This window comes from Typha angustifolia, chromosome 7 (genome assembly GCF_048772165.1).
Source record: "Typha angustifolia cultivar Huaian chromosome 7, ASM4877216v1, whole genome shotgun sequence".
Classification (NCBI taxonomy): Eukaryota; Viridiplantae; Streptophyta; class Magnoliopsida; order Poales; family Typhaceae; genus Typha; species Typha angustifolia.
The window spans coordinates 10,258,551-10,282,931 of record NC_133245.1 but is presented as its reverse complement, the minus strand read 5'-3'; the positions used below and the strand labels follow the sequence as shown (position 1 = coordinate 10,282,931).

The window sequence follows — 24,381 nt, the reverse complement described above, 5'->3', positions numbered from 1 at the left end:
CAATGAACTTCATACGTAATTTTAAGAATGTAAAACTTACTGATAGACAAGAGGGAAAAGAGGATAAAATATACATGAACATTTCTCATCAAAGTTGGTTTATAAATTATAAGTACTTCTTCTATGATATAATCGAATAGTAAAGAATGATTAAATATATTGACTAATTGCATGAGCACCTGGTTCTCTATAAATAATTGATGATTCCAAGGAGTGTTAGAAAGAAAGAATTGAAATAACATAGTAAATTAAATTCTCACCATACGGATAATTTGTTACTATGCACCAATGAAACAGTTGCAATTCTTAGAACACCTTAAAATATTCCATTTAACACATGTGGCCCTAAATTTCCATTTGACATATGTTGGCAGAAGTCAATAAATATGAGTTCCAGTGCATGCCTTTTGAGTAAGTTAATCACACACATTGCTAATGAAAGGAAGAATGGAGAAGAAGAGCCGTTCTCCCATTGCTTCTAGTTCTCCAGGTTGCCTTCTAGTTATACTTTTTTTATGGCTTGTTCAAGCCTCGGCACACCCTTCAAATCAGACGACTCCGAAGGTTCCAGCGGTTATCGCGTTCGGAGATTCCATCGTCGATCCTGGCAACAACAATGTGCTCAAAAGTCCTATCAGGTGCGACTTCCCGCCCTACGGCCAGGATTTCGTCGGGCACAAGGCGACCGGGAGGTTCTCAAATGGAAAGATTCCTACTGACTTCATAGGTACATAGCAAACGCTTCTCATTACATTCTTCTCGTCTTCTTGCTTAGCCTTTTCTTTATTTGTTACGATAGGAAGGAGTGATGTCTTTGGTTAAAGAGAAGAGCATGCAACTTGTCACAAAATCCAATATTCCTTGATGTAGAATGGTCGACTAGGATCTACTATATATATTTTTATATATATATGGAGCCTGTAACTTTTCATTTAAGAGAGACACCATATTGGAAGTCACCATTGCAGGCATTACCGTACAGCTAAATTAGATCATCTCTTAAATGGACTAAATTTATAGCTTGCAAAATAATAACATGCATGCATGTAACCTCTTATACCTGATATATATATATACACATATATATATATAATCCTAATTGACTTTTATTTGGAAAATTCAGCTTCAGGACTGGGTGTGAAGGAGCTACTACCACCTTACCTTGGTGTTGACCTCCAGCCTGAGGATATCCTAACTGGTGTTAGCTTTGCTTCAGGTGCCACTGGATATGACCCTCTCACCCCAGTCATTGTGGTAAACTTTGAATATGGAATCATACTAGAATTATTCCACATTAATTGATGGTTACATTCAGGAGTTAATAAATAGATATATATGTGTACCATGTCAGAATGTAATATCAATGAGAGACCAACTCCAGTTATTTGGAGAATACAAAGAGAGGCTAAAGGCCATAGCCGGCGAGGAAAAGGCTGCAAGCATCATCTCCCAAAGCTTATTCATCGTCTGCGCCGGAACTGATGACATTGCAAACACTTATTTTACGACTCCTTTCAGGAGCAAGGATTATGACATTCCTTCCTACGTGAACTTGCTGATCTCTGGAGCTACTACCTTCATCAAGGTGAGCTATATCGCTGATCATTAGTTAGAAAAAGGCTATATAGCCCTTCTTAATACCTAGGATGTACGTGGGCATGCAATTGGGGTAACCGTCTCGAAAACGGGCCACAACTCTAGTAGAAAATTAGTTAAATATCAACTCTAATATTTACGTATAGAATGGAATTCATGACTTCCGTTATTTTATATTATTATTATTTTTCGTTTTGACAAACAGATCGGACCTCCTATTTCTACTGAAATTTAATTAGTGACACAATCGGTCACCTAGTCCTAGTTCCCCAAAACCAAGTGAATACAACCTGTCACAACAATTGACTCTACAGGCCTTACGTAGCTTAAGTCAGATTAACCAAAATGACTATTCTTCTATCGAAACATCAAAACGAACTTCAAGCTGATACTATATAAATATCAACCAGCTACCCAACTACCACTAATATCAGTATCAGTTACACAAGCAACGGCAAACAGTTTAACAATAATTACACAGCCTTTTCAAAATATTTGAAGAGAACGACCAAAATAAGCATCAACTTTAGTGTTCCTCCACCTCTACCTCGTCGTTCTATAAGTAGGCTTCCGTCAGTCAACAAGCTTATTTCACCGCCTTCTCTCCTTGAATCCCTGCCCAATAGAGAAACAAATATTCTTTGATCTTCTATTATAGACTTATAAAACTCAAAAGGGTGACTTCAAATATTCTTTGATCTTTAGCGTCTTTTGAGTAACTTAGTTTCTTCTTTTGAGAAAAATTAATTACTATGCCTATTTAATGTCTGCTTTACTAAGATTTGGCATAAATGGGGATGAATACTAAGTACCTTTAGGACGGAAATTTAGTTAGTTTATCTACATCTTGTAAAGGAATGTAGTACTGTAGGTCAAACCGTCTGGAAAGGAAATCACTAGTATTAATACCAATCAAACGAAAATCTAGAAAGAGGGTGAGTCACAATTAATGGAAGCCAATTAGTACCAGAGTCTCGTATCAACTGCTTCCCCTTGAGTTTAATCCACCACTATTATTGCTTCACCCTTATGCCAAGTTTCTATCGTTGCACCATTTTTCTATTACCAAATTGGTCTCCCAAAAGACTTCATAAATAGTGTAGTTTATCATTTCTAAACTATCAACTCTTATACTAACATAATGATTTCTTGTTTCCTATTTCCCTCCAGGACTTGCACGAAATGGGTGCACGGAAGATTGGGTATGTGGGTCTTCCACCCATAGGATGTGTGCCTTCGCAGAGAACGGTTGGAGGAGGGATTACAAGAGAATGTGAACCAAAGCGTAATCAAGCAGCACAATTGTTCAATTCCCAGATTAAATCCTCAATTGATGACTTGGTTAAAGAATACAACTCGGATGGATCAAAGGTTGTCTACATCGATATCTTCTCCGTCTTGCTTGACCTTATCAACCAGCCATATGCTTACGGTAATCCTATCTTTACCTCCCTTTAAATCCCTCAAAAAATATACATTTAGCATCCTGTCACACTATGTTTTTATCAAATACTTACAGATTACACCAACTAAACTAAACTCGTTGCTTAAGTTAACTATATCAGCAACATTACTTAAAACACAATAATTATTAATCAATAAAATGTCAAATAGATGAGCTAGAGCAAACATTTTGAATCATCTTATCTAGCTCCTAACTATTTTTGTTTGCAGGTTTTGAGGAGTCGACGAAGGGATGCTGCGGGACTGGCGAAATTGAAGTCACATTGTTGTGTAATAGTTTGACATCATCGACTTGTCCAAACGTTACTAAGTATATTTTCTGGGACAGCTTCCACCCAACTGAGAAGGCCTACAAGATCATAGTGGATAAAATATTTGACAAGTATTTGCAATACTTGTTCTGAAGAGTATACCTTTTACCACACATTGTGTCACTCTCTATATTCATACATAAATGTTACTATCTTTATTTATTTACTCCAATTATTGTAATTTCTGAATACATGGGTTATTAATATGGTGTACTTTATTATTGTCTTCGAGTATTACAATTTCTTTTTAATATAAAGTATTACAACTTCTCAAGCATTGCACAGATAGAGGTAAAGCATTGCATAACTAGCAAAAATATTGCACACATAGTGGCACAAAACAAAAGCATTGCATATGTATCAAATGATACCCATATATAGATGTATGCATTGCATACACAGAGCCAGCCCATTTAGTAATCTATCTATCATGTCAATCTACTTTATATCAAATCAAAAAATGTTAGAAAAAATAAAATATAATTTTCTTATCTTTTCTTTTACTTTTTATTATATTTTTCTAAAAATATAAGTAAATATATGAATAGTTATTTCTAGAATAAAAATATTACTTTGAGAATAACAAATAAAAATATTTATTCTAAAATTGCCCTTACTCATAAAATGAAAAGGCCAAGAGGTTAAGGAAAAAAAAATTTAGAATAGCTATTTTAGATTCTTATTCATAAAATTATATCACTAACCTAGAGTGTGATATTCTAATATTTACTTATAATCTAGAATAATGATGGACTAGTTACCTTTAATGTGATATAAAATTAAGGCAAAGTATAAATCAGAAATAAAACTAACTAAACCACCCTTCATTTGATGTATAAATTTAAACTAAAGTGTAATAATTTATTGTAGGTATGCAAAGTATTTTTATACTTATGCATTGCTTTATTGTAAATATGCCATGCATACTTATAAGTAAGCAATAGTATACGTAAGTGGTAAAAATAATTGAACGAAAAAGTTTGTAAGGAAAATAGTTTTGTTTGTTGAATGATATAAGTGGGAGGTAGCGAGGGTAAGATAATTTTTAAATATTTTTTTACAAATCATGGATAAAATTATAACTAAGTCTATACGTGGAATAATATAATTAGTATTTTTAATCTAGAATAAAAGTAATTTAATGCTCACTTTTTAATCTAGAAAAGAAAAAATATAATTCTGAAGTGAATATGCGCTAAATATGTGAATCCATGCATTTTCTAGAGCTCCATTGTTATTGTATTTAATATAATTTTCATTATCTACAAATTAAATTAGTTTTCAAAGTCCTATATATTTTATAGTATTATTTTCTCAAAATATGGCTTATATTTGCAAATTGATTTTCTATGGCAAGTGATTCTGTGTGTGCAAATGCAACTAATCTACCAACATCAAGGTTGGACGCAATGCCAACGTCGGACTTGGTGATCTAAATATATATTAATGGTTCCAATGCACATCATATAGAATGAGACAAGTCTATGATCTATTGGATGGTGATTTGATGTTGTTACTCTCTTTATTGAGATGTAGTAGTAGAGGTCCATGCTTCCTTTCTTATTGCAAATTGTTAGACTTTATTTTGGGAGATCGATATCCTTTAAAGAACTAATGCAGAATGTATCCTAATCTAATTAGATTAGGATGGATCTATTCCTTAATCCTTATCAGATTGAAACCCTTAAATGTTCTAGTTCGGTGGTCCTTATCCTATGAGGATAAAACTTTAATCCCTAATACAACTCTATCTAATAGCAATATATGATATGACGGGTTAGAATAGAGATATATACTAGATGTAAATATCTCTTTTAGTTCCTTTTCTCCACTTAAAACCATTTTTAGGCCACCATCTAGACTTGAGGTTTGAAGGGTGAATTGTGCCATTAGCATTTGATATGGTGTGGGCCCTGTGGTTCAATATCGATCTCAGAGTAAATTATCTAAACATCTACTTGATTTTTATCTCATGATCGAGCCTCAATTCTTTATTATTTGTATCAAAGATCCTACTTTCTCATCATATACGGGTCATTAGAATTTTTTTTCATAAATGTCTAAATGCTGCATATCTTTTAGAGATGATATGTCAAGAAATCCATAAAACAAGGATTTTTTTTTTCATGAATTTTCTTAGAAAATTCCCAGTAAATCACAAATCAGGTTTTGTTTTTCAAGGAGATGCACTTATAATATTGAAACACTCTCATGATTATAAATATAACACCCTATAAATAAAAGAAAAGTGAAATTAGATCTACAAGTGCTATCAAAGGATATAATAAATTTAAGCTAATTGATCACTCTCACTAGCATGTCTATATTCCTGCCTAGGCTTAAAGCACCATTGTTGAGCTCTCAACTTTCCAAAGATTCTTGTTATTTTTATCTATAGTGTTGTTGTTATGATCTAATCAAATGGGTTAAGTCAGTTAAGTCGGTTGAGTCGAGTCGAATCAACTTGAGTTAGTTAGTTAAATTTATCTTATTATTTTAAATTTTAAATAAATTAAATAATTCACATATGGATCCAATCCATTAGAATTTTTACTCTTATAAATAAGAGTGGACATGTGTTGATTATTATGGATCATTGAATGAATTTGAGTTTAGCCAAGTTAATTTTCATCTATATCTTTTATCCTAGCAATTAGATCGTCTTTATCTTTCTAGGAGTAGATCATAGACATAAAATCATCCCGAACTTCCATACTCAAACCATCTTCCTTCACCAGCAACCACCCTGCCTTACAACTGTCCACCACCACCATTAGTCGTCTGCCACCCTCCGACGACCACTGCAATATTGGTTGTTTACTATTCTGTCTAATTTTGACCTTGCTCCATAATTTCATTTATAACTTTTTATCCCAATATCCAATTCTTGTGAAACTAGAACCATTGGAACCCTAATTCATGAGGCTACCACCAGTCTAGATCTAGTGTGTAACATTGGTATCAAAGTCAATGTTCCTTAGATGATAGTTAACACACGATCCTAGACGAAAAAGGAAGGAGAGACCATTGAGGGTTAGGAACTCATCTCCGTTCCTATGGGAGTATCTCTAGCGCCACCACCACCACCGACAGTCGTTGGCGACAAGTCACTAGCATGGGCAAAGACATTGGTAAGCCTTAACGGCCATTCTCCTAGCCCAGGACGACCAACCCACATTGTCAGCACCACCGGCCATGGTTGAAACAGGCCCCTACAACGTGAACGATCTAAGTTGTGAGGGAGGGGACGAGCTAGCCTAAGCCATGGCCTCGACCCCTCCTTCGACCTCGGTGGACACTCCCTTCCCCCCGCCCCCCCCCCCCCCCCCCCCCTACCCCCCCAACCATCATAGAGCCTCCCAAATGTTGCTGCCATGCCAGCTCCACCGCAACAGTGGCCGCTAGGTCATCGTCCCCACCTAAGGTGGGAGCTAGGGCTGAAAACCCTAGCTTTCCACTAGCGACAATCCAACCCCCACAAGCACCAAACTCTATGTCCATCACCTTCCTCGGACCACCCGCACCCAAGATGTGGGCTTCTTTTGTGCCAACAACCACAAGAAGACCGTCAACGGCAATAGTTATTGCTACAACAAATTTGCTGCTAGTTTCCTCGAGCTAATTGCCAGCCAATGGTGGCCGTCAAAGTCATCGACAATCATCAGATGGCTAAACCCGATAGCCATTACCATGGGAAGCTACCCCAATGTCATGGAGGCTCCACCATGACTTTTCGCCACCGCTGCTCCGCTGTAGTGGGGCCATAGGTCCCTTCCGCAACCGTTGGGGGCCGGTGGACCTACCGGCAATGCACCATGGTTATTGTTGCACTAGCTCGAACCCGAGCTCAAGTTCAGCCTTCCATTGTGGCTTGCTGCCATCGCGTGGACTTGTCGAACAACGACTATCGTCGACCACCTACCTTGCTCAGCCATCACCAAGGCTATAGCGACCTGTGGCGGCACCCTTAGGCCAAAATCTAATTTCAGCCCTATAGTTAGAACTAGGGCAAGTGCATGATTTTTGAGGCAGGCCAAATTTTGCAAACCGGTTTGATCACCTCGTGCAAACCAATTTAGAATCTATTAAGATGAGTACAAGCTCGAAGATGAATGGTGGAACGACTCGGTGGGCCCATGCCATTGGACTGAGTCGAACCTTCGTGCAACCCTAGTACGACTTGAGTCGGACCCATGGGCCCATGTCCTATGTGACCAACCTCAACCACAAGGTCACTTAGCTCATTTGTAATGCCCCCGCCCGGCACGGGCATATGCATTCTCATGCGCCCACATGGCACACACGGTGCATGTGACAAGACGGGCAGGGCCGCCACGCATAGACACACCTATGCTCACATAATTCATTACTAAGTAAATCATACTATTAACCAAATAAATTTGTTAACATATGAATATCCAAGTCTATAATAATATACACTAGATCATTACATAACCTAGCAGGACCCACATCGACCATGACAAATCATCAAGATACAACTTATAATCACTAACATGTGAGTACTATAATCTGACATATATTATACAAATTATCGTCTAATTCAATGGAATACAATGTCAAATAATGGTACAACTCAATTTCTATATAAACTATTATCTATGCCATCTCACCTCTATAGCTCACCTTATTATTATTCTAAAGATCTCAAATTATTATTACGTACCACATATCTAAGAGGGTTAGAAAAAAAATAAAGAGAGTCATGAGTTAAAAGCTCAATGAATACACCTTACCTCGAATTAGTGATGTCAAGTAAAAAGTAAATCATATACTGGATAATATAAATCATATAAGAGTATTAATGATGAATGAGTATACAAATGTATCTTCAATAATATATAATTATATAATAGATGTCATGTCATAACTAATCAAAGTAAATCATATACTGGATAATATAAATCATATAAGAGTATTAATGATGAATGAGTATACAAATGTATCTTCAATAATATATAATTATATAATAGATGTCATGTCATAACTAATCAAAGTAAATCATATACTGGATAATATAAATCATATAAGAGTATTAATGATGAATGAGTATACAAATGTATCTTCAATAATATATAATTATATAATAGATGTCATGTCATAACTAATCAAAGTAAATCATATACTGGATAATATAAATCATATAAGAGTATTAATGATGAATGAGTATACAAATGTATCTTCAATAATATATAATTATATAATAGATGTCATGTCATAACTAATCAAAGTATATAATTCTTGATAATGTATAAACATATCTCCATATCATACCATCATCATAAATCTCTCTCAAATATGACACATATGATGCATATCAATTATGACTATACTATGATATCAAATGCAATCTCATATGATGCATATTGACTACTCGATAATCAAGTATATCAAATGATAATGAAATCATATGCATTTAGCAATATCTTATTCATCAATGTCATATCTAACTATCATCATCATACTAGATCACTGTATGCAGTCAACCCCCGAAGGCTCAGAGCATACTCTGCCATCCATAAAGAATATCTCAACTCTGCCATCCGCTAAGGGTATCAATATCCATCCAGACCGAGCACCATTCTAGCTAATAAAAATATATAAAATAACTTATCACATATGCCCTAGCGGACAATATGTGTTCAAATATCTACTGCGTACACAGACTAACGACCTCAGACGTAAGGCCATAGGATTACAATTATGTTGAGCAATCAATTATCTACTAAGTGCATCCTAACCCTCGCGCTCACTCGGGTATCCTCATGCTTTCTATTAACTATCCTACTAATCAGATTTCATGTTTTCTTTCTAAATGATATATCTTATGCATTTTATCCAATATTATAACAAGTCATGCATATCAAGAATTTAGGTCGAAGAGGAGTCAAAAGAGATAATGTGATGCAATCTCGAATCATATATCTATCACATGTATACTCATGCCAGTCTCTCACATTTATACTCATAATAAAGATCATTTCGACATAAAATTATAACAATATACATCTCCAATTATCTCTATATATCACCGGTATGCTCATATCCAAGATCAATCTAATCAAATAAATTATAAAATATACTCGACTGAAATCATCTCTAAATAAGATCATATAAACATGCTAAAGGCCAAAACATGCATATACATAATTATATAATCTATCATAATTTGATAAAGGCGTATAGGGGATCAGACTACTCACATCTGATTAGAAGATACTAACTACGTATCCATCACATCCGTCAATTCATCGCTAGTAAGGTCCACGGGGTCTCAAATAAGAGGTTTGCGATCTAAAAATATTTAAGTAACATGAAGTTAGTCATTTATTTAATTAGAATTAATTCAAGTAAAATATAAAGGTTTATTAGGTTTAGAATCACTTTTTTTATTTTTTATTATATAACTAGATCTACATTATAGATACAATTCAAATACTATAATTATACTATTATCATAAAATGCTAGTTATAATATAAGGAGAAGAGGTATGTTTCTTTTTATATAAAAATATTCTAATTATATAATTATAAAATAAAATAGGCTAAATAACTATAAATTAGAAATAAGTATAGACAAGATCTATTTATAATTAATTTTATAATTCTTACTCATCTTGATTAATCAGGAACTATATAGTCTTTACTTAATACAGATTAATTAATTAATTAATTAATTAATTAATTAATAAAACTAGTATCTTATTCTACACACAATATATAATAAATAATTAAAATTACTCAAAATATATATATATTATGAATATTAGTATATATCTATAATCTCATGATTATAATTAAAGAAATAATATTTAACATAATAACCATTAATTTTTACTAATTATAATTAATAATAAGCATATTAATAAATATACGTATATATTATTTAAAATAATTAATGTCTAAATAATCTAGTTGTATTCACTAAAAATGAATACATAAATTACAAGAAAAAAAATTTAAGTATTACCTATATTTTATGTGTAATAGCTTGTAACATAATTAATCATTAATTAATTATAATTAATAATAATCATATTGATGAATATATATTATTATTAAAATAATTAATGTCTAAATAATCTGTTTGCATTAATTAAGAAAGAAATACCTAAATAAACAAAAATAAAATAAAAGGAAAGGGCACTGCCACCGGTGCTAGGCTCGGCCCAACACTATTGTAGAAAGAGAAGGAGAAGAAGCTGAGGAAGAAGCCAAAGAAAGAAAGAAGAAGAAAGAAGAAAGGAGAGGAAAAAAAAAAGAAAAGAAGAAAGGAAGGGAAGGGAGGGGAGCTGGGTAGGCGAGGAGGGGCTCGACTGCCGCTGGCCAACAACCGACCAGCCTCTTGCCGACAGGTCGGTTCAGGCAAACACGAGCCAAGAAGGAAGAAAGAGAGAGAGAAGAAGAGAGAGAAAGAGAGAAAGCTCACCAGCGTTGGTGTAGGTGGTGGCGATGGTAATGGTGACAACAGCGGTAGGCCAGCGGGATTTCAAGTGTGCCAACAGCCTTAGAGATAGAGAGAGGTTGATAGGGAGGAGAAAATTATATAGAGAGAGAAGAGTGAGAGATCTAAAGAGAGAGAGTAGAGAGAGAGAGGTGGTGGGGACATCGGCGTTGCGACTGCGACGGTGACGGGCTCACTAGAGCTAGATGGCCCAGCCCGGTTGGTCGGGCCAGCAATTGGAGGTGCCAACATGGCATGAGGCCGGCCACATTGTGGCTGGCCATGTCGTGCCATGCAACTTTTTTTTTAAGGATAGGTTGTTACACTATTAAGTTTGATTTTTCAAAATTCTCTAGAGGAGACCCACTAGACTAGACCTATATAGCAGAGTAGTTTTTCATATACTATGGCACACCCGTCCACTAGAAGGTCCATCTAGCTTTATTCCACTTGGAGGGCTGATGCGAATAGGGTTAAATCGAATCGCATCATGACAATATTAGATTCAATGAATCGAGTCTAGTTATCTTATTTATTCTGCTTAAATAGTTTAGTTAGAATCTAAGTAGGTTAGAGTTTATTTAATTAGCTAAGTTCGTTAACTTCTATATAGCTTTAGAAAACTATTATACAGATATTTATTAGTTGACCGAATATTATGAGTCCACTTGGAGAAGATCGAAGACATCCTAATCTACAACTTTTGTATTCAAGGTTTTTCTAGATAAGGACTCTATCTGTGGCATAATCAAGAAACATTCTGAAAAGGATAAAGAATGCTACTTTAGCTAAGTCATGCTTATCTCTAGGTCATATTTATTTTTAATGTAAATCCTTAAGGCAAGCCTAGTAAAGTCATCTAAGCCACTAAGGCAAGTTCAATTAAGTTATGTAAGCCTCTATGGTAAGTTTAATTAAGTCATATAAGCCTCTTAGGTAAGTCATAGTTTGAGTTGTATAAACCTTTAATGCTAAATCCGAGTATGACTTATTGTACCCAACTTCTATATACATAGGGGCTAGACTTTATTCCTCCAAGCATTCAAGCATTGAGAATTAATTGAGTTTGGTTTTTTTTTATTCTCGTATTTATCGTTTTTATCATAGCCCTTAGATCGTCTATATTTTCCTAAGAGTAAATCTATGTTAGAAACCCAAATTCTACTTCCAATCTATAGCCATTATCACCTCCAACAGCCACCTACTATACGACCGTCCACCGCCACCCTTCGACGACCGCCGCAACATCAGATATTTACCATTTTGTACCATTTTGACCTTGCTCCACTAATTTTATAATATCTTTTCATCCAAATATCTGATTGACGTGAAACTAAAGCCATTAGAACCCTATCTTGTGAGGCTACCATTTTCATAAATTTCTTACTTTTGGATCAGTCCAAATCTGGTCTGTAACAAGGGCATGGCGATTAGGTAGTACTAGTATGCTGAACAGACTCAACCATTTGAATCTTGGTAGGATTTTACAGATGCGTTTTGTGCTCAATTCGATTCGACCCAGCATGAGGACTTTCTGGGCATGTTTGACTAAGCTAACTAGGTCAACAACAGTTCAAATTTACTAGGAGGAGTTCGAGCGGATCTGCAATCTGGTCACTAACTTATCTAACTCAGTCTTGAAGAGTACCTTTATTAATGGGCTCAAGCCTGACATTCAGGCTAAGGTCAAGGCTTTGAGGCTCACTACTTCTGACGATGCCTTCTCCTTAGCTATTCTAATGGAGTTCAAGTTGGATCAGTTGAACTAGGTTGGCAAGGAGGAGAGAAGAAAGACGGCTCAAGCCCACGGCCCACTAGAGACTACATCTGCCCTGACTCAGCCTACGCCAACGGCTTATCCTAACTGACAGATGATCTCACGCCACTTTATACCTAATAACTTGAAAGAGAGTCGAAGAAAAAGCTTATGTTTTTACTATGATGACTAATTTACCACTAGTCATAAATGCAAGCGCCAACCAACCTGCGTTATGTTCCTAGGTGGACTCAAGAAGGATGAACCTGAATCCACTGATTAACACAAGCTATATGAGTACAAGGATGTGAGAGACTAGTCACCTTGAGGACAATGTGTCAGAAGCATTATAGATTGTTAAAATCCAATCACATGAGTTAAGTCAATTGAGTCGGTTGAGTCAAGTCAAGTCAAATTGAGTTAGTTAGCTTTATCTTATTTTTTTTTAATTTTTAATAAATTGGATAATCCGCATGTGGATCCAATCCGCTAAGATTTTTACTCCTATAAATAGGAGTAGACATGTGTTCATTATCATTGAATCGATCATTAAATGAATCTGAGTTTAGCCAAATTATTTTTATCTTTATCTTTTACCGTAACCATTAGATCGCATTTATTTTTCTAGGAGTAGATCATAGCCGTAGAAGCATCCCGATCTTCTAAACCTTAGCCATCTCCCTCCACCACCAGTCATCCTATCTTACGGCCATCCACCACCACCCTTGGCCGTCCACCACCCTCCGATGACCGTCGCAACGTCGGTTATTTACTGTTTTGCCCGATTTTAACCTTGCTCCACTATTTCATTTTTAACTTTTGATCTCAACGTTGGATTCTTATGAAACCAGAACCATTGGAACCCTATCCCATGATGCTACAACTGCATATAATATCACAACTTTTTTACTTTCAGATGGATCTAGATTTGGTGCGTAACAGTTGCCACAATTAGCTTGACTAGACAATAATTATAAACAAAATATCAGAACAAATACTCAAGCATCATCGTATCTCTTCTTTCTTATTGTGTATTAAGTTATAATTATTTAATTAAAATTAATGATATAATCTCTCTCTCTCTCTCTCTCTCTCTCTCTCTCTCTCTCTCTCTCTCTCTCTCTCTCTCTCTCTCTCTCTCTCTCTCTCTATATATATATATATATATATATAAGCAGGTCAGTATGACATTCCCAATCATATGTGCTCGCCTTTTCATCCTTCTCCAGCTCTCTATTACTCCGGTTGTTTTTAAGAAAGTGACAAACCACAACAGAAATTTTATAGATATCTATCACCTCGTAAGCTTCTGTTAGTAGTGAGATTTGATTTCCAGGTTGAGGAGATAAAAACACTTTACAGGTTGCATCCGCCATTATGTTTCCTGCCTCAGCCACAGTTACTGATGTCAATGAGCAGAGATATATAACGTTTTGTTTAGTTGGGAAGTCAAGGTCGGATTAGATGGGGGCATGTGACCATTCCCTGATTCTTTAATAGCCACACTAGCTCAACCACTTACTCTCCTCATCATCTGCCAATATTGAATGGCTCCTTAATTTCTTTAGTTATCTGTGTTCCTGATTATACATTTAGTGTTTCACTATCAATTAATGCTTCAGAATAGGAATTAAATCTCTAGGAATAAGCTATTGGTTACGTAGATTCTTTCTGGATTAATCTATTTAGGTTGATTAGATTAGCGTATACTAACACACACAAATTGAAACAAAAAGTTTATAGTATTATTTTGAGCATTAACGATCAAAAGATCAAACCACACCAAATCCTAAACATAATTAAATATATAATAGGATTGAAATAATTTGAAGTTATGACCACGTGAAAATCTAGCTAGCTGTAATATATATTTGAAATATTGAGATATAACACAACATAACAATATATATATCATTCTTAAAACTCTCGAAGTTGTTTTCTTTTTCTCTTTTTTTTTGTTTTTCTTTTAACCAACACCAGCTCAATTTAGGTTCATATGAATTAGAGTTTTCCAGGATATATAGGAAGTGATTGAATGTACGGAAAGTGTTAACTCACGAGATTTATTTCGGAAGAGTTAAATAGGTACTAAGTCACAGAGTTCTTCAAGCATCAGAAGCTTCCATTACTTTGCATGCGTAGGCTTTAAACCAATCAAACAAACAACGTCGTGTATAGCTTTAAATTTGCACCGCCAGACCCGTTACGACACACTTATAAATAAGAGCAACTCGAAGGTAGCTAGAAGGCAGCACTGAGTGCATACAGATTACAAAGAGGAAATTGAAATGGAGAACAAATTAAGACTTCCTCTCACTGCTTCTGGCCTTGCAGGTTGCCTTGTAGTTGTATTGCTTTGTCTTGTTCAAACCCTGGCATATGACCGGAATCAGACCACTCCGGTGGTTCCGGCAGTATTTGCGTTCGGAGACTCAATTGTCGATCCGGGCAACAACGATGTGCTCCCAAAAACTCCGATCAGGTGCGACTTCCCGCCGTACGGCCAGGATTTCATCGGGCACCGGCCGACCGGGCGGTTCTCAAACGGAAAGATCCCTACTGATTTTCTAGGTATCGTCAAGAGAGAAGTATATATTTGTGTCTCCTTTCCTTCTTTCTTGATAGCTATTAATTTACACTATAACTGAAGTAAATATTTTTTATACAAAGGTCACTCTATTCCAAGCATTTTCTCTAAATGTCACTATATTTTTGATTTATTTTAGATTTTGTTTTCTTACAAAGGCGGCATTTCCTTTTCTCTCCAAAGAAATTTAACAAGGAGAAAATGAAAGGAGATAGAAATTAAAATAGTTACTCCTTTTTCTCTCCAAAGGTAAGGAGAAAATGAGATAAAAAAGAACAGCTAACTTTTCTTTTCCTTTTCTCTTTCTTTTGTCTCGTTTAACCCTGCAGAACTAACATCAAATATATCCCGGGAAGTACAAACGCATATAATTTTCTCTTAATATTATTGAAAGTGTTATGTATAAGGATAGAGACCGTAATATTTTAAATAGACCATGCAGGGGGCATTCATAGATTGGCGTCCTATTCAATGATATCTAGACTCTTGATGTAGAGAAGACATCGACCATGGATGGCAGTAATGCAAAGGCCAATTATTACTCCCCAAAAAGGGGATAAAAATGAAGGTGGTTGTCAGACTCTCAAACAGGAGTTCATTGGTGAAACTATAAAAGTTTCAATAATTAGTATTAGTATCTTTGGATATTGAGCTTTAGCTCCATCCATATCAAAAGCTAGCTTTTCGGTGAATAGAAGTTTGATATACAGTTCCAATTTTGATTGAGACTTTGTGTTTGTTAAAGGATTAAGACACATGTGGCCCCCTTTATATATAGTTTGGACAATTAATATATCTTCTAATCTTTTTCTTTTTTAATTGTTTTACTCCTTGAATTTTTGAGAGATCTACAGAAGTGAGCTTGCCCCCAAGTTAAACCCAGGTGGATATTAGCAACCAATTAATGGCAGCCAATATTACTAAGGGGTAGAAGAACTTTATTATAAATAAATAAAAGAACGAATCTAAAAGCACCATTTGCAAATTTCAGCTTCAGGACTGGGTGTGAAGGAGCTTCTACCACCTTACCTTGGCGTTGACCTCCAGCCGGAGGATATCCTAACCGGTGTTAGCTTCGCTTCAGGTGCTACTGGATATGATCCTCTCACCCCAGCCATTGTGGTAAATAATTAATCTAACTTACGACCTTAGGATTGGATTGAATAAATTGATCAATATATGAACCTAACCTAACGATGGAGCTGTACATGTTTACGTACCTTTCAGAATGTTATAACTTTGGATCAGCAGCTCGAGTACTTTGGAGAATACAAAGAGAGGCTGAAGGCCATCGCCGGCGAGGCGAGAGCTGCGAGCATCATTAAGGACAGCCTTTTCCTCGTTTGTGCAGGAACGGATGACATCGCCAACACTTATTTCACTACTCCGTTTAGGAAGGCGCATTATGACATTCCTTCCTATGTCGATTTGCTCATCTCAGGAGCCACAAAGTTCGTCACGGTGAGTTGCATTCCTAGCTACGTTGACCTAATCCATCGTTTTGAAGTTCTAAGCTTCTTTTGTTCTTTCGAACTATTAAGGTTTTGCACCGTCAGTAGTTGGTTTTTTTAAGATTCATGGATTTGATCCTTTCCTTTAAATGAATTTTTTCTTTATTTCTTTGAAAAAAAAAAACCAGAAGTTCTTAAGATACCCATATATAATACAATTGTAGTTATATTTTCTTTTCGATATACAGTTTACTTAGAAAAGGAGGAGCAATCGTATGTCCTTCGAAATTGTATACTTACATGTATATTCTTTAAAACTAATGTTTTTTGCTGATCGGAGGAACGTATGCAAACAAAAAGTAAGATTATCTCTCCTTTTTATGATTAAATTGATGAAATTTTAATGCTTTCTTAGCTTTGAGGTGTACGTATATATATACGGTATGCAAAAATCAACTTTAGACAATGAGTACATACACAAATAAGATATTTTAAAAAGATATACACGCAAATAATAATAATAATAATAATAATAATAATAATAATAATAATAATAATAATAATAATAATAATTCATAATTTATATTGTTCTCATACTGATGACTGGTGATTTCTTCTTCCTCAGAAATTACACCAGATGGGTGCCCGGAAGATTGGCTTCGTGGGTCTTCCACCCATAGGCTGTGTACCTTCACAAAGAACAGTTGGAGGAGGGATATATAGAGAATGTGAACCAACTCGCAATCAAGCAGCTCAATTATTCAACTCCAAAATAAAAGCAGTACTTGACCAGTTGGCTGCAGAAAACAGCGCCACCATCGGATCAAAGTTCGTCTACATCGACATTTACAATCTTTTACTCGAACTTATCGAGAAACCCTACGTTCATGGTAATCCTATCTTACCCTGATATTAATCGAAACCTCTAGTAGCTATAAGTGTGACAAATTAAAGGTTGAACTGATCATGAAAACTTCTACTTTCCAGGATTTGAGGAGGTAACTAAAGGATGTTGTGGTACTGGCTTGATTGAGGTTACAAAGCTTTGTAACAGCAAGTTCGTAACTACTTGTCCAGATGTTACAAAGTATATCTTCTGGGACAGCTACCACCCAACTGAAAGAGCCTACAAGATCTTGATTGATAGAATCCTTGATGAAAACAAGCAGTTATTAAATTGAAGAAGAAACTTATCGCCTTCTTTCATACGTGCGCCAGCTTAATTTTCAGTTCTTTCGAGTGTCCTTAATTTATGATGTAGCAGGGAATCAATTCATGATGTGCCTTCCAATCATTCAGTATTATAAGCTAGATAAACTCCCTGGCTAGTGAAATAAGTACTGCTGAAAGCTTGAATAATTATTGGAACTTATTTTTTCCCATCTGCGGTCCAGAATCTTTCTTGTTCTTTTCTTTTGTGGCTAAATTATAAGCATACTCCTGAATTATTCAAAATGTGTCGAGACAAATCTTAGGTTAGCCAGACCAAATCTTAGAGCAGTTCATGGGAGCAAAACACCTAGCCCCGGAAATGCCAAGAAGCATCGCTCGCCCTCTCCTTTCCCTCTCTTCTCTCTTATCATCGGTACTCATTTCCCTCTCTCCCCATCTTCTAGTTTTTCACTAGAACAAGGGAAGCTCTCTTTTTAGGTTTTTTACATTCCCTCTCTCTTTAGAGAGTTATAGGTGATCATCAGGTAGCCCGAGCCGAATTCAGACTAGGTTTTTTCGGTAAATCAGGCTTAAATATTTATTTACGGCTCAACCCATCAATCACTCAAAATAGGCTAGAATATTATAGCTCATTACTGCCCATCAGCCCAGTTGGGCATAACGGACCAAATTTAAAAAAATATTATATTAATTATCAAGGTTGAAAAAACTCCTAAACACACGTATGTATCTAACCTTTAGGTAATGATATTGTTCGTTCGCTTAAGTAAAAGTCGAAAGAAATATTAAAAACGAAAGTAGAGATGAATGCCAAGATTTTAACGTGGAAAAACCCAAAACAGAAAAAAAAAATCACGGATCCAAACTCAGATAAAAAACAATCACTGTGATAGTAGCAGTTACAAGACTGACTCACAAAACAACCCGTCGATCCAAACGACTTTATTCTTCTCAGTCTTGATCGCTAGAACCCACGATTCACTACTTCTCGTGATTGATGTCCAACCTCAGTAGCGCTCTAGATTGATCTTTCGTCTAGATAGCCCTTAAGACGAAGGATTCAGATTTGTAGATGAGAAGGACCTTGTTCGTTGAAGAAGCGATGTAGCCTCAAGAAGTCTCCTTTAATAATGCTTCTTCCACCACTCTAGAGATAGGGCATCACAATCCTTATATATGATCTCCAAGATAGAGCCAAATCTAAATCTTATCCGTACTCATGAAAATCCAATAAATTGCAAACTTCATAGGTGCGTTCGAACGCGGCCCGGGTGTGTTCGAACGACCTGACTTAATCTCAGGTGCATTCGAACAGGCCCAAGTGCATTCGAACACAACAGCTTGAATTCTTCAGGTTGCGTTCGAACGCGTTTGTGAACGCTGCTCTCGGTCTGTGTGAACACAGTACCCACGTTCGAACGAGTTTGTGAATGCTGCTCTCGGTCTGTATGAACGCAATACCCACGTTCAAACGTGTTTGTGAATGCACCGTGTTCGAACGCGTTTGTGAACGCAGTGTGAACTCAACAACTTTTCTCCAATAATCTTGGAATTCTTCAAACCAAAGATATTCTAGACTTGTATAAAGCTCATATACATGTAAAAATATACTTAGAATATTTTATACACAATTGCCAACAATTAAAAAACCTAACAATCTCCCCCTTTGGCAATTTGTGACAAAACATCTAGTTTACAAGATATTACAAAGAATTCAAAATGAGCATTCAACAAGTCTAGTACTTTTAGCACATCAATTCCTGCAAATAAAAATATACCAAACTAAGATCAAATGAAAAATAACTTGAAATGAATAACAATCCAAACGCAAGTTATCAAGGGAGCATAAGTTCAAAAATACTTAAGCAGACAAAGTTCACAGTTATTTTAAGCAAAGTTATAAACAAAGATATAAAAACTCTAATAAACTCCCCTATGTCAACACTCCCCCTATACCAGTAAACTCCTAAACTTTAAACTCGCACCACACACTACACACTAGACACTCTCCCCCTTTTTGACACAAATGCCAAAGACTAGGAACTCGGAGGGAACTGACGATGAAGAATCGTCAACACAGAGTCAAGTACGGTCCCCTAACGAGCTTGCTCAGCTCGTAAATCATTCACGACCGAATGGAGATCCTGCACTTGAGTGCTAAGCTGATTGAAACGGTCAGAGTACTGTGGTAACTCCCCCTCAGTGTGAGATGTGTCATCGTCAGAACTGGCGAGGTGCGATGAACAACCAGCAGTGGAAGAGGACGGCTTGAGAGGAGACGACTGATCGTGAGCTTGACTTCGTTTAAGAGTTATCCGATCCAACGGTTTTTACGAAGTAAGGGAAGGTTCCGAGGCATCCACACGCACCCCACTTTGAGTGCACAAATTTTTAATAAATATGCCAAACGATAACCCCTCACGAGGTGCTTCTTTCTGAGCAGCTGTGAGAATGGAATCATAGATCACCGCAGCCAAATCAACAGAAACTCCCGACAACATTGCATGAAGAAGGAAGGCGACTAATATTGGAATGTCGAGTCTTGGGGGTGACGTTGTATAGACAAAAAAGGTGTAGCAGGCGAGCCACTGATGTCAGCTTCGCATGTGGCCTCATGTTTCCCTTCTAACGTTCCCCTTTTATCAGCACGGTGCCAGCATATTCATTGACATTAGGAAATGGAGCAGACAATGGATACTGGAACTCACCATCAGGAAGACGAAGTTCAGCGCGAATAACATCGAAGTCCAAGTATATCGACACCCCACGAACAGTAAAACGTATACATCGATCTAAAACCGTGGCATTACTGAAAAATTCCCTAACAACTTCCACATATGCAATCCCGCTCATCCGACACACGGATAACCATCCTCGCTCAGTAAAGATCTGTTCGATCCCCAATTCAGAAAAATCAGAAATAACCATGGGCCGTTCACAAATAATAGGTCGAGTGCCAAAATTATGTTTGTATCGCCCTGTAGCCGTTGATGTAGAAAACTTTGAAGCCGAAGATGGTGACGAAGGCGACCTAGGTTTCTTGGTCACCGTAGCTCTTTTAGGCATTCTTGAGAAAGAAACAAGTTGCAAGATTCAATACATGCCCAAAGCAAACAAAAAAAATAGTAAGAATACCAAAAAATTTTAGAAACCATGAAGGCCCTAAATGAAACCCATTTTTCTCTTGAAAACTTAAAGATATCACGTTCAATCGCACAAGAAACATCAAAGTTTTAACATTAACATGATCAAAACTCGAAAACGCATAAAATCAATCAAGATCAAGAGACTTTATTGAATAAAAAATAGGAAAATTGATGGATGATCATACCTCACAAAAATGAAGAAAAACTCAGAGATTCGGCCGAAAGACGCTAGATCCAGAGGAGAACCACCCTAAAAAAGGATTTGAAGTGAAAATTTTGATTAAGAAGAGTAAGATCTTGAAGATTTGAGAGGGGGAAAATGAAGGGCTTTTAGGGTTTGGAAGATGGAAGATGAAAACCCTTGGGTTCGGACGCAATATTTAATAAACACCCGAGTGCGTTCGAACGCACTAGTCTGCGCGTTCGAACGCACTGAGTTTGAACTCAAAAATCTTGAGTTCGAACGCCAATTTTTTTTTAAATCAGTAAAAAACAAAAAATGTTTATGGAGATGTACTTCTAAAAATTCAAAATAAATTCAAGACATAGAATATAACAATCAAATGAAATAAGTCATACACAGATCAATCAAATCATCAAGAGCATATTATAATCAATTCTAATACATCACTCAAAATTAAATTAATCTTGATTGATCATAACAATAAGTATATGCAAGTTGAGCATAGTTAACATGAAATTATCATCTTAAACAAACTTTCCTATTTAACAATGATGCAACACACTAGTCAAACCGACTTAGTTTAGAAAATTTTGCACTTTTTGACTTATTCTCCATAACATGACAGGAATTTTTCCTGTAATTTTTTTTTACTGAAACATGTAGGTGCAATGATGGCTTTCACACATGAGTAGGTAGCCCTTTTCTTGTAGTACAAATCAAGCAATGTGCAAGAAGAAATTCACATATATTATTTTTTTTGAATTTGTAAATAATGTTCTGAGTCAAACTGGACTCTAAACAAAACGGCTTTCACACTAACTTATTGTAGCCCTTTTCATTGATCTTTTATGAAAAAAATTTGATGACGAAGCATGAGGTTAAACTGTGCAAATCAAAGTTAATAGTGAGCTATTTAAAAAAATAATTCATGATATCATGCTCACTCAAGAATACACAAACGTTATGAGTGCATTAAATTTGGTTTCATTATTATAGAAGTCGAGGGAGTGACAAAATCAAAATTGATACAATATACTTCAAGATGACAAAATTGACTATAATAACTCATAATCAAGTAAAAAATCATACTTATATGTCAAAAATATATTTTTGAATCTAGAAGTGTATCAAAATTTTTTTTTTATAAACAAAATAAAACCCTCGACAAATCTGAAACCTAAAAACAAATTCAGAGTAAAAGAAAACCTAAAAAAACGAAATGAAATAAAAAGAAACTCGCAAACTAAAAAGAACATAAATCCCAATAAAATCAGTCCAAAGCATAAATCCCTAAAGATGTACGAAGATACTCAAATCTCTGTATATCCAAAGGTTTTGTGAACAAATCTCTCAACTGTTTCTCTGTCTCAACATGTTCCAGTGCTATTATTTTGTCTTCAACTAACTCGCGTATAAAATGATGTCGAATGTCTATATGTTTTGTACGCAAGTGTTGAACAGAATTTTTTGATATATTAATAGCACTCATGTTGTCACAATAAAGCACCATAGTATCTTGTTTAATGTCGTAATCTTTGACTATCTGTTTCATCCATAGTAACTGAGAATAACAACTCCCTACTGCAATGTACTCGGCCTCTGCAGTAGAAAAAGATATCGAGTTTTGTTTCTTACTGTGCCAAGCAACCAAATTGTTTCCAACATAAAAGTATCCACCGAAAATAGTTTTTTTATCATCACATGAACCTGCACAATCAGAATCTGTGTATCCCGATATGATAGCACCCGAGTCATAAATAAACTAGATACCTAAATCAACTGTGCCACTGACATATTTTATTATACGTTTCACAGCAAACAAATGTATCTCCTTAGGTTCAGACTGAAACCTAGCACACACACCGAGACTAAATGCAATGTCAGGTCTACTAGCAGTTAAGTACAAAAGACTCTTAATCATGCTCATATATAGTGTCTAATCAACACTTTTTCCTGAAATGTCTTTACCCAGTTTGGTAGTTGTACTCATAGGAGTTCTAGCATGTTTTGCATTTTTTAAACCGAATCTAGTCACAAGATCCTTAGCATACTTGGTTTGAGCGATAAAAATCCCTCTCTCTAATTGAGTAATTTGAAGCCCTAAAAAGAACTTCAACTCACCCATCATGCTCATCTCAAAATGACTGTGCATGAGATCTGCAAACTCCTTAGCTAATAATTGACTCGTCGCCCCGAAGACAATGTCATCCACATATATTTATGCCACAACTAAACTCTTGTTTTCACGTCTAATTAACAATGTCTTGTCCACTCCCCCTCGAATGAACCCCACATCCACTAAAAAGGTGGTCAACTTTTCATACCAAGCTCTTGGAGCTTGTTTTAGCCCGTAAAGAGCCTTTTTTAATTTAAAAACATGAGAAGGAAATTTTTGATCTTCGAAACCCTTAGGTTGTTTCACATAAACATCTTCATTCAAGATACCATTCAAGAAAGCACTTTTAACATCCATTTGAAACAATTTAAATTTTAAATGACAAGCAATGGCAAGCAGTATACGAATAGACTCTAATCTAGCAACAGGATTAAATGTATTATCAAAATCTATACCCTCAACCTGAGTGTATCCCTGTGCTACTAGTCTGGCTTTATTTCAAACTATATTGCCATGTTTATCACTTTTATTCTTATATATCCATTTTGTTCCAATTACGTTCACATTCTTAGGCCTAGGAACTAAATATCATACATCATTCTTAGAAAATTGCTCTAATTCCTCATGCATAGCATTAACCCAATAATCGTCTAACAATGCTTCCTTCATATTTTTATGTTCAAAAGAAGATTTATAACAAGTAAATGATACCTCACTTTGGATTTGTCTTCTTGTCTTCATTGGTTCATTCACATCTCCGATCACTTGTGATAGTGGATGATTTAGTTTCACTCTAGCAGATGATTCTAGTACGGTGCAATCATCTTTGTTCATTTCAACCCTGTCCTCGTCTTGTTTTTTAATTTCCAATTCAAGCTCCTTTCCAATGTCTTCGTCATGTGTATCTGCAGAAACAAAAATAGGAGTAGCATCAATTATATCAGCAGTGGATTCATCTATAACAACATTAGCTGATTCCATAACAGTCGAAGTGTCAAGATTGAATACTCTGTAGGCTCTGCTATTATTAGAGTACCCTAGGAAGATGCCCTCACAACTCCTAGTATCAAATTTTATCAAATGTTCTCGATCACGCAAGATATAGCATTTGCTACCAAATACTCGGAAATATTTA

At 35.8% G+C, this 24,381-nt stretch overlaps 2 protein-coding genes across 2 annotated transcripts; both read left to right on the top strand.

Annotated features, from left to right (window-relative positions):
• The first annotated feature begins 431 nt into the window (after positions 1–431).
• On the top strand, positions 432–3,622 carry LOC140763523 (GDSL esterase/lipase EXL3-like). Its single transcript, XM_073101744.1, has 5 exons — positions 432–727; positions 1,124–1,254; positions 1,352–1,585; positions 2,767–3,028; positions 3,271–3,622. Exons 1-5 carry the CDS (start codon positions 436–438, stop codon positions 3,462–3,464), a joined length of 1,113 nt encoding a protein of 370 aa, XP_072957845.1. The 5' UTR covers positions 432–435; the 3' UTR covers positions 3,465–3,622.
• Positions 3,623–14,825: 11,203 nt separating this feature from the next.
• On the top strand, positions 14,826–18,009 carry LOC140762028 (GDSL esterase/lipase EXL3-like). Its single transcript, XM_073099628.1, has 5 exons — positions 14,826–15,160; positions 16,168–16,298; positions 16,404–16,637; positions 17,253–17,517; positions 17,615–18,009. Exons 1-5 carry the CDS (start codon positions 14,878–14,880, stop codon positions 17,806–17,808), a joined length of 1,107 nt encoding a protein of 368 aa, XP_072955729.1. The 5' UTR covers positions 14,826–14,877; the 3' UTR covers positions 17,809–18,009.
• Positions 18,010–24,381: the final 6,372 nt, after the last annotated feature.

Coding starts and splice junctions, on each gene's coding strand:
- LOC140763523 (XM_073101744.1), top strand. CDS start 436: ATGAAAGGAAGAATGGAGAAGAAGAGCCGTTCTCCCATTGCTTCTAGT. Junction 728..1,123: donor GATTCCTACTGACTTCATAG/GTACATAGCAAA, acceptor TGGAAAATTCAG/CTTCAGGACTGGGTGTGAAG. Junction 3,029..3,270: donor CAACCAGCCATATGCTTACG/GTAATCCTATCT, acceptor TTTTGTTTGCAG/GTTTTGAGGAGTCGACGAAG.
- LOC140762028 (XM_073099628.1), top strand. CDS start 14,878: ATGGAGAACAAATTAAGACTTCCTCTCACTGCTTCTGGCCTTGCAGGT. Junction 15,161..16,167: donor GATCCCTACTGATTTTCTAG/GTATCGTCAAGA, acceptor TGCAAATTTCAG/CTTCAGGACTGGGTGTGAAG. Junction 17,518..17,614: donor CGAGAAACCCTACGTTCATG/GTAATCCTATCT, acceptor TCTACTTTCCAG/GATTTGAGGAGGTAACTAAA.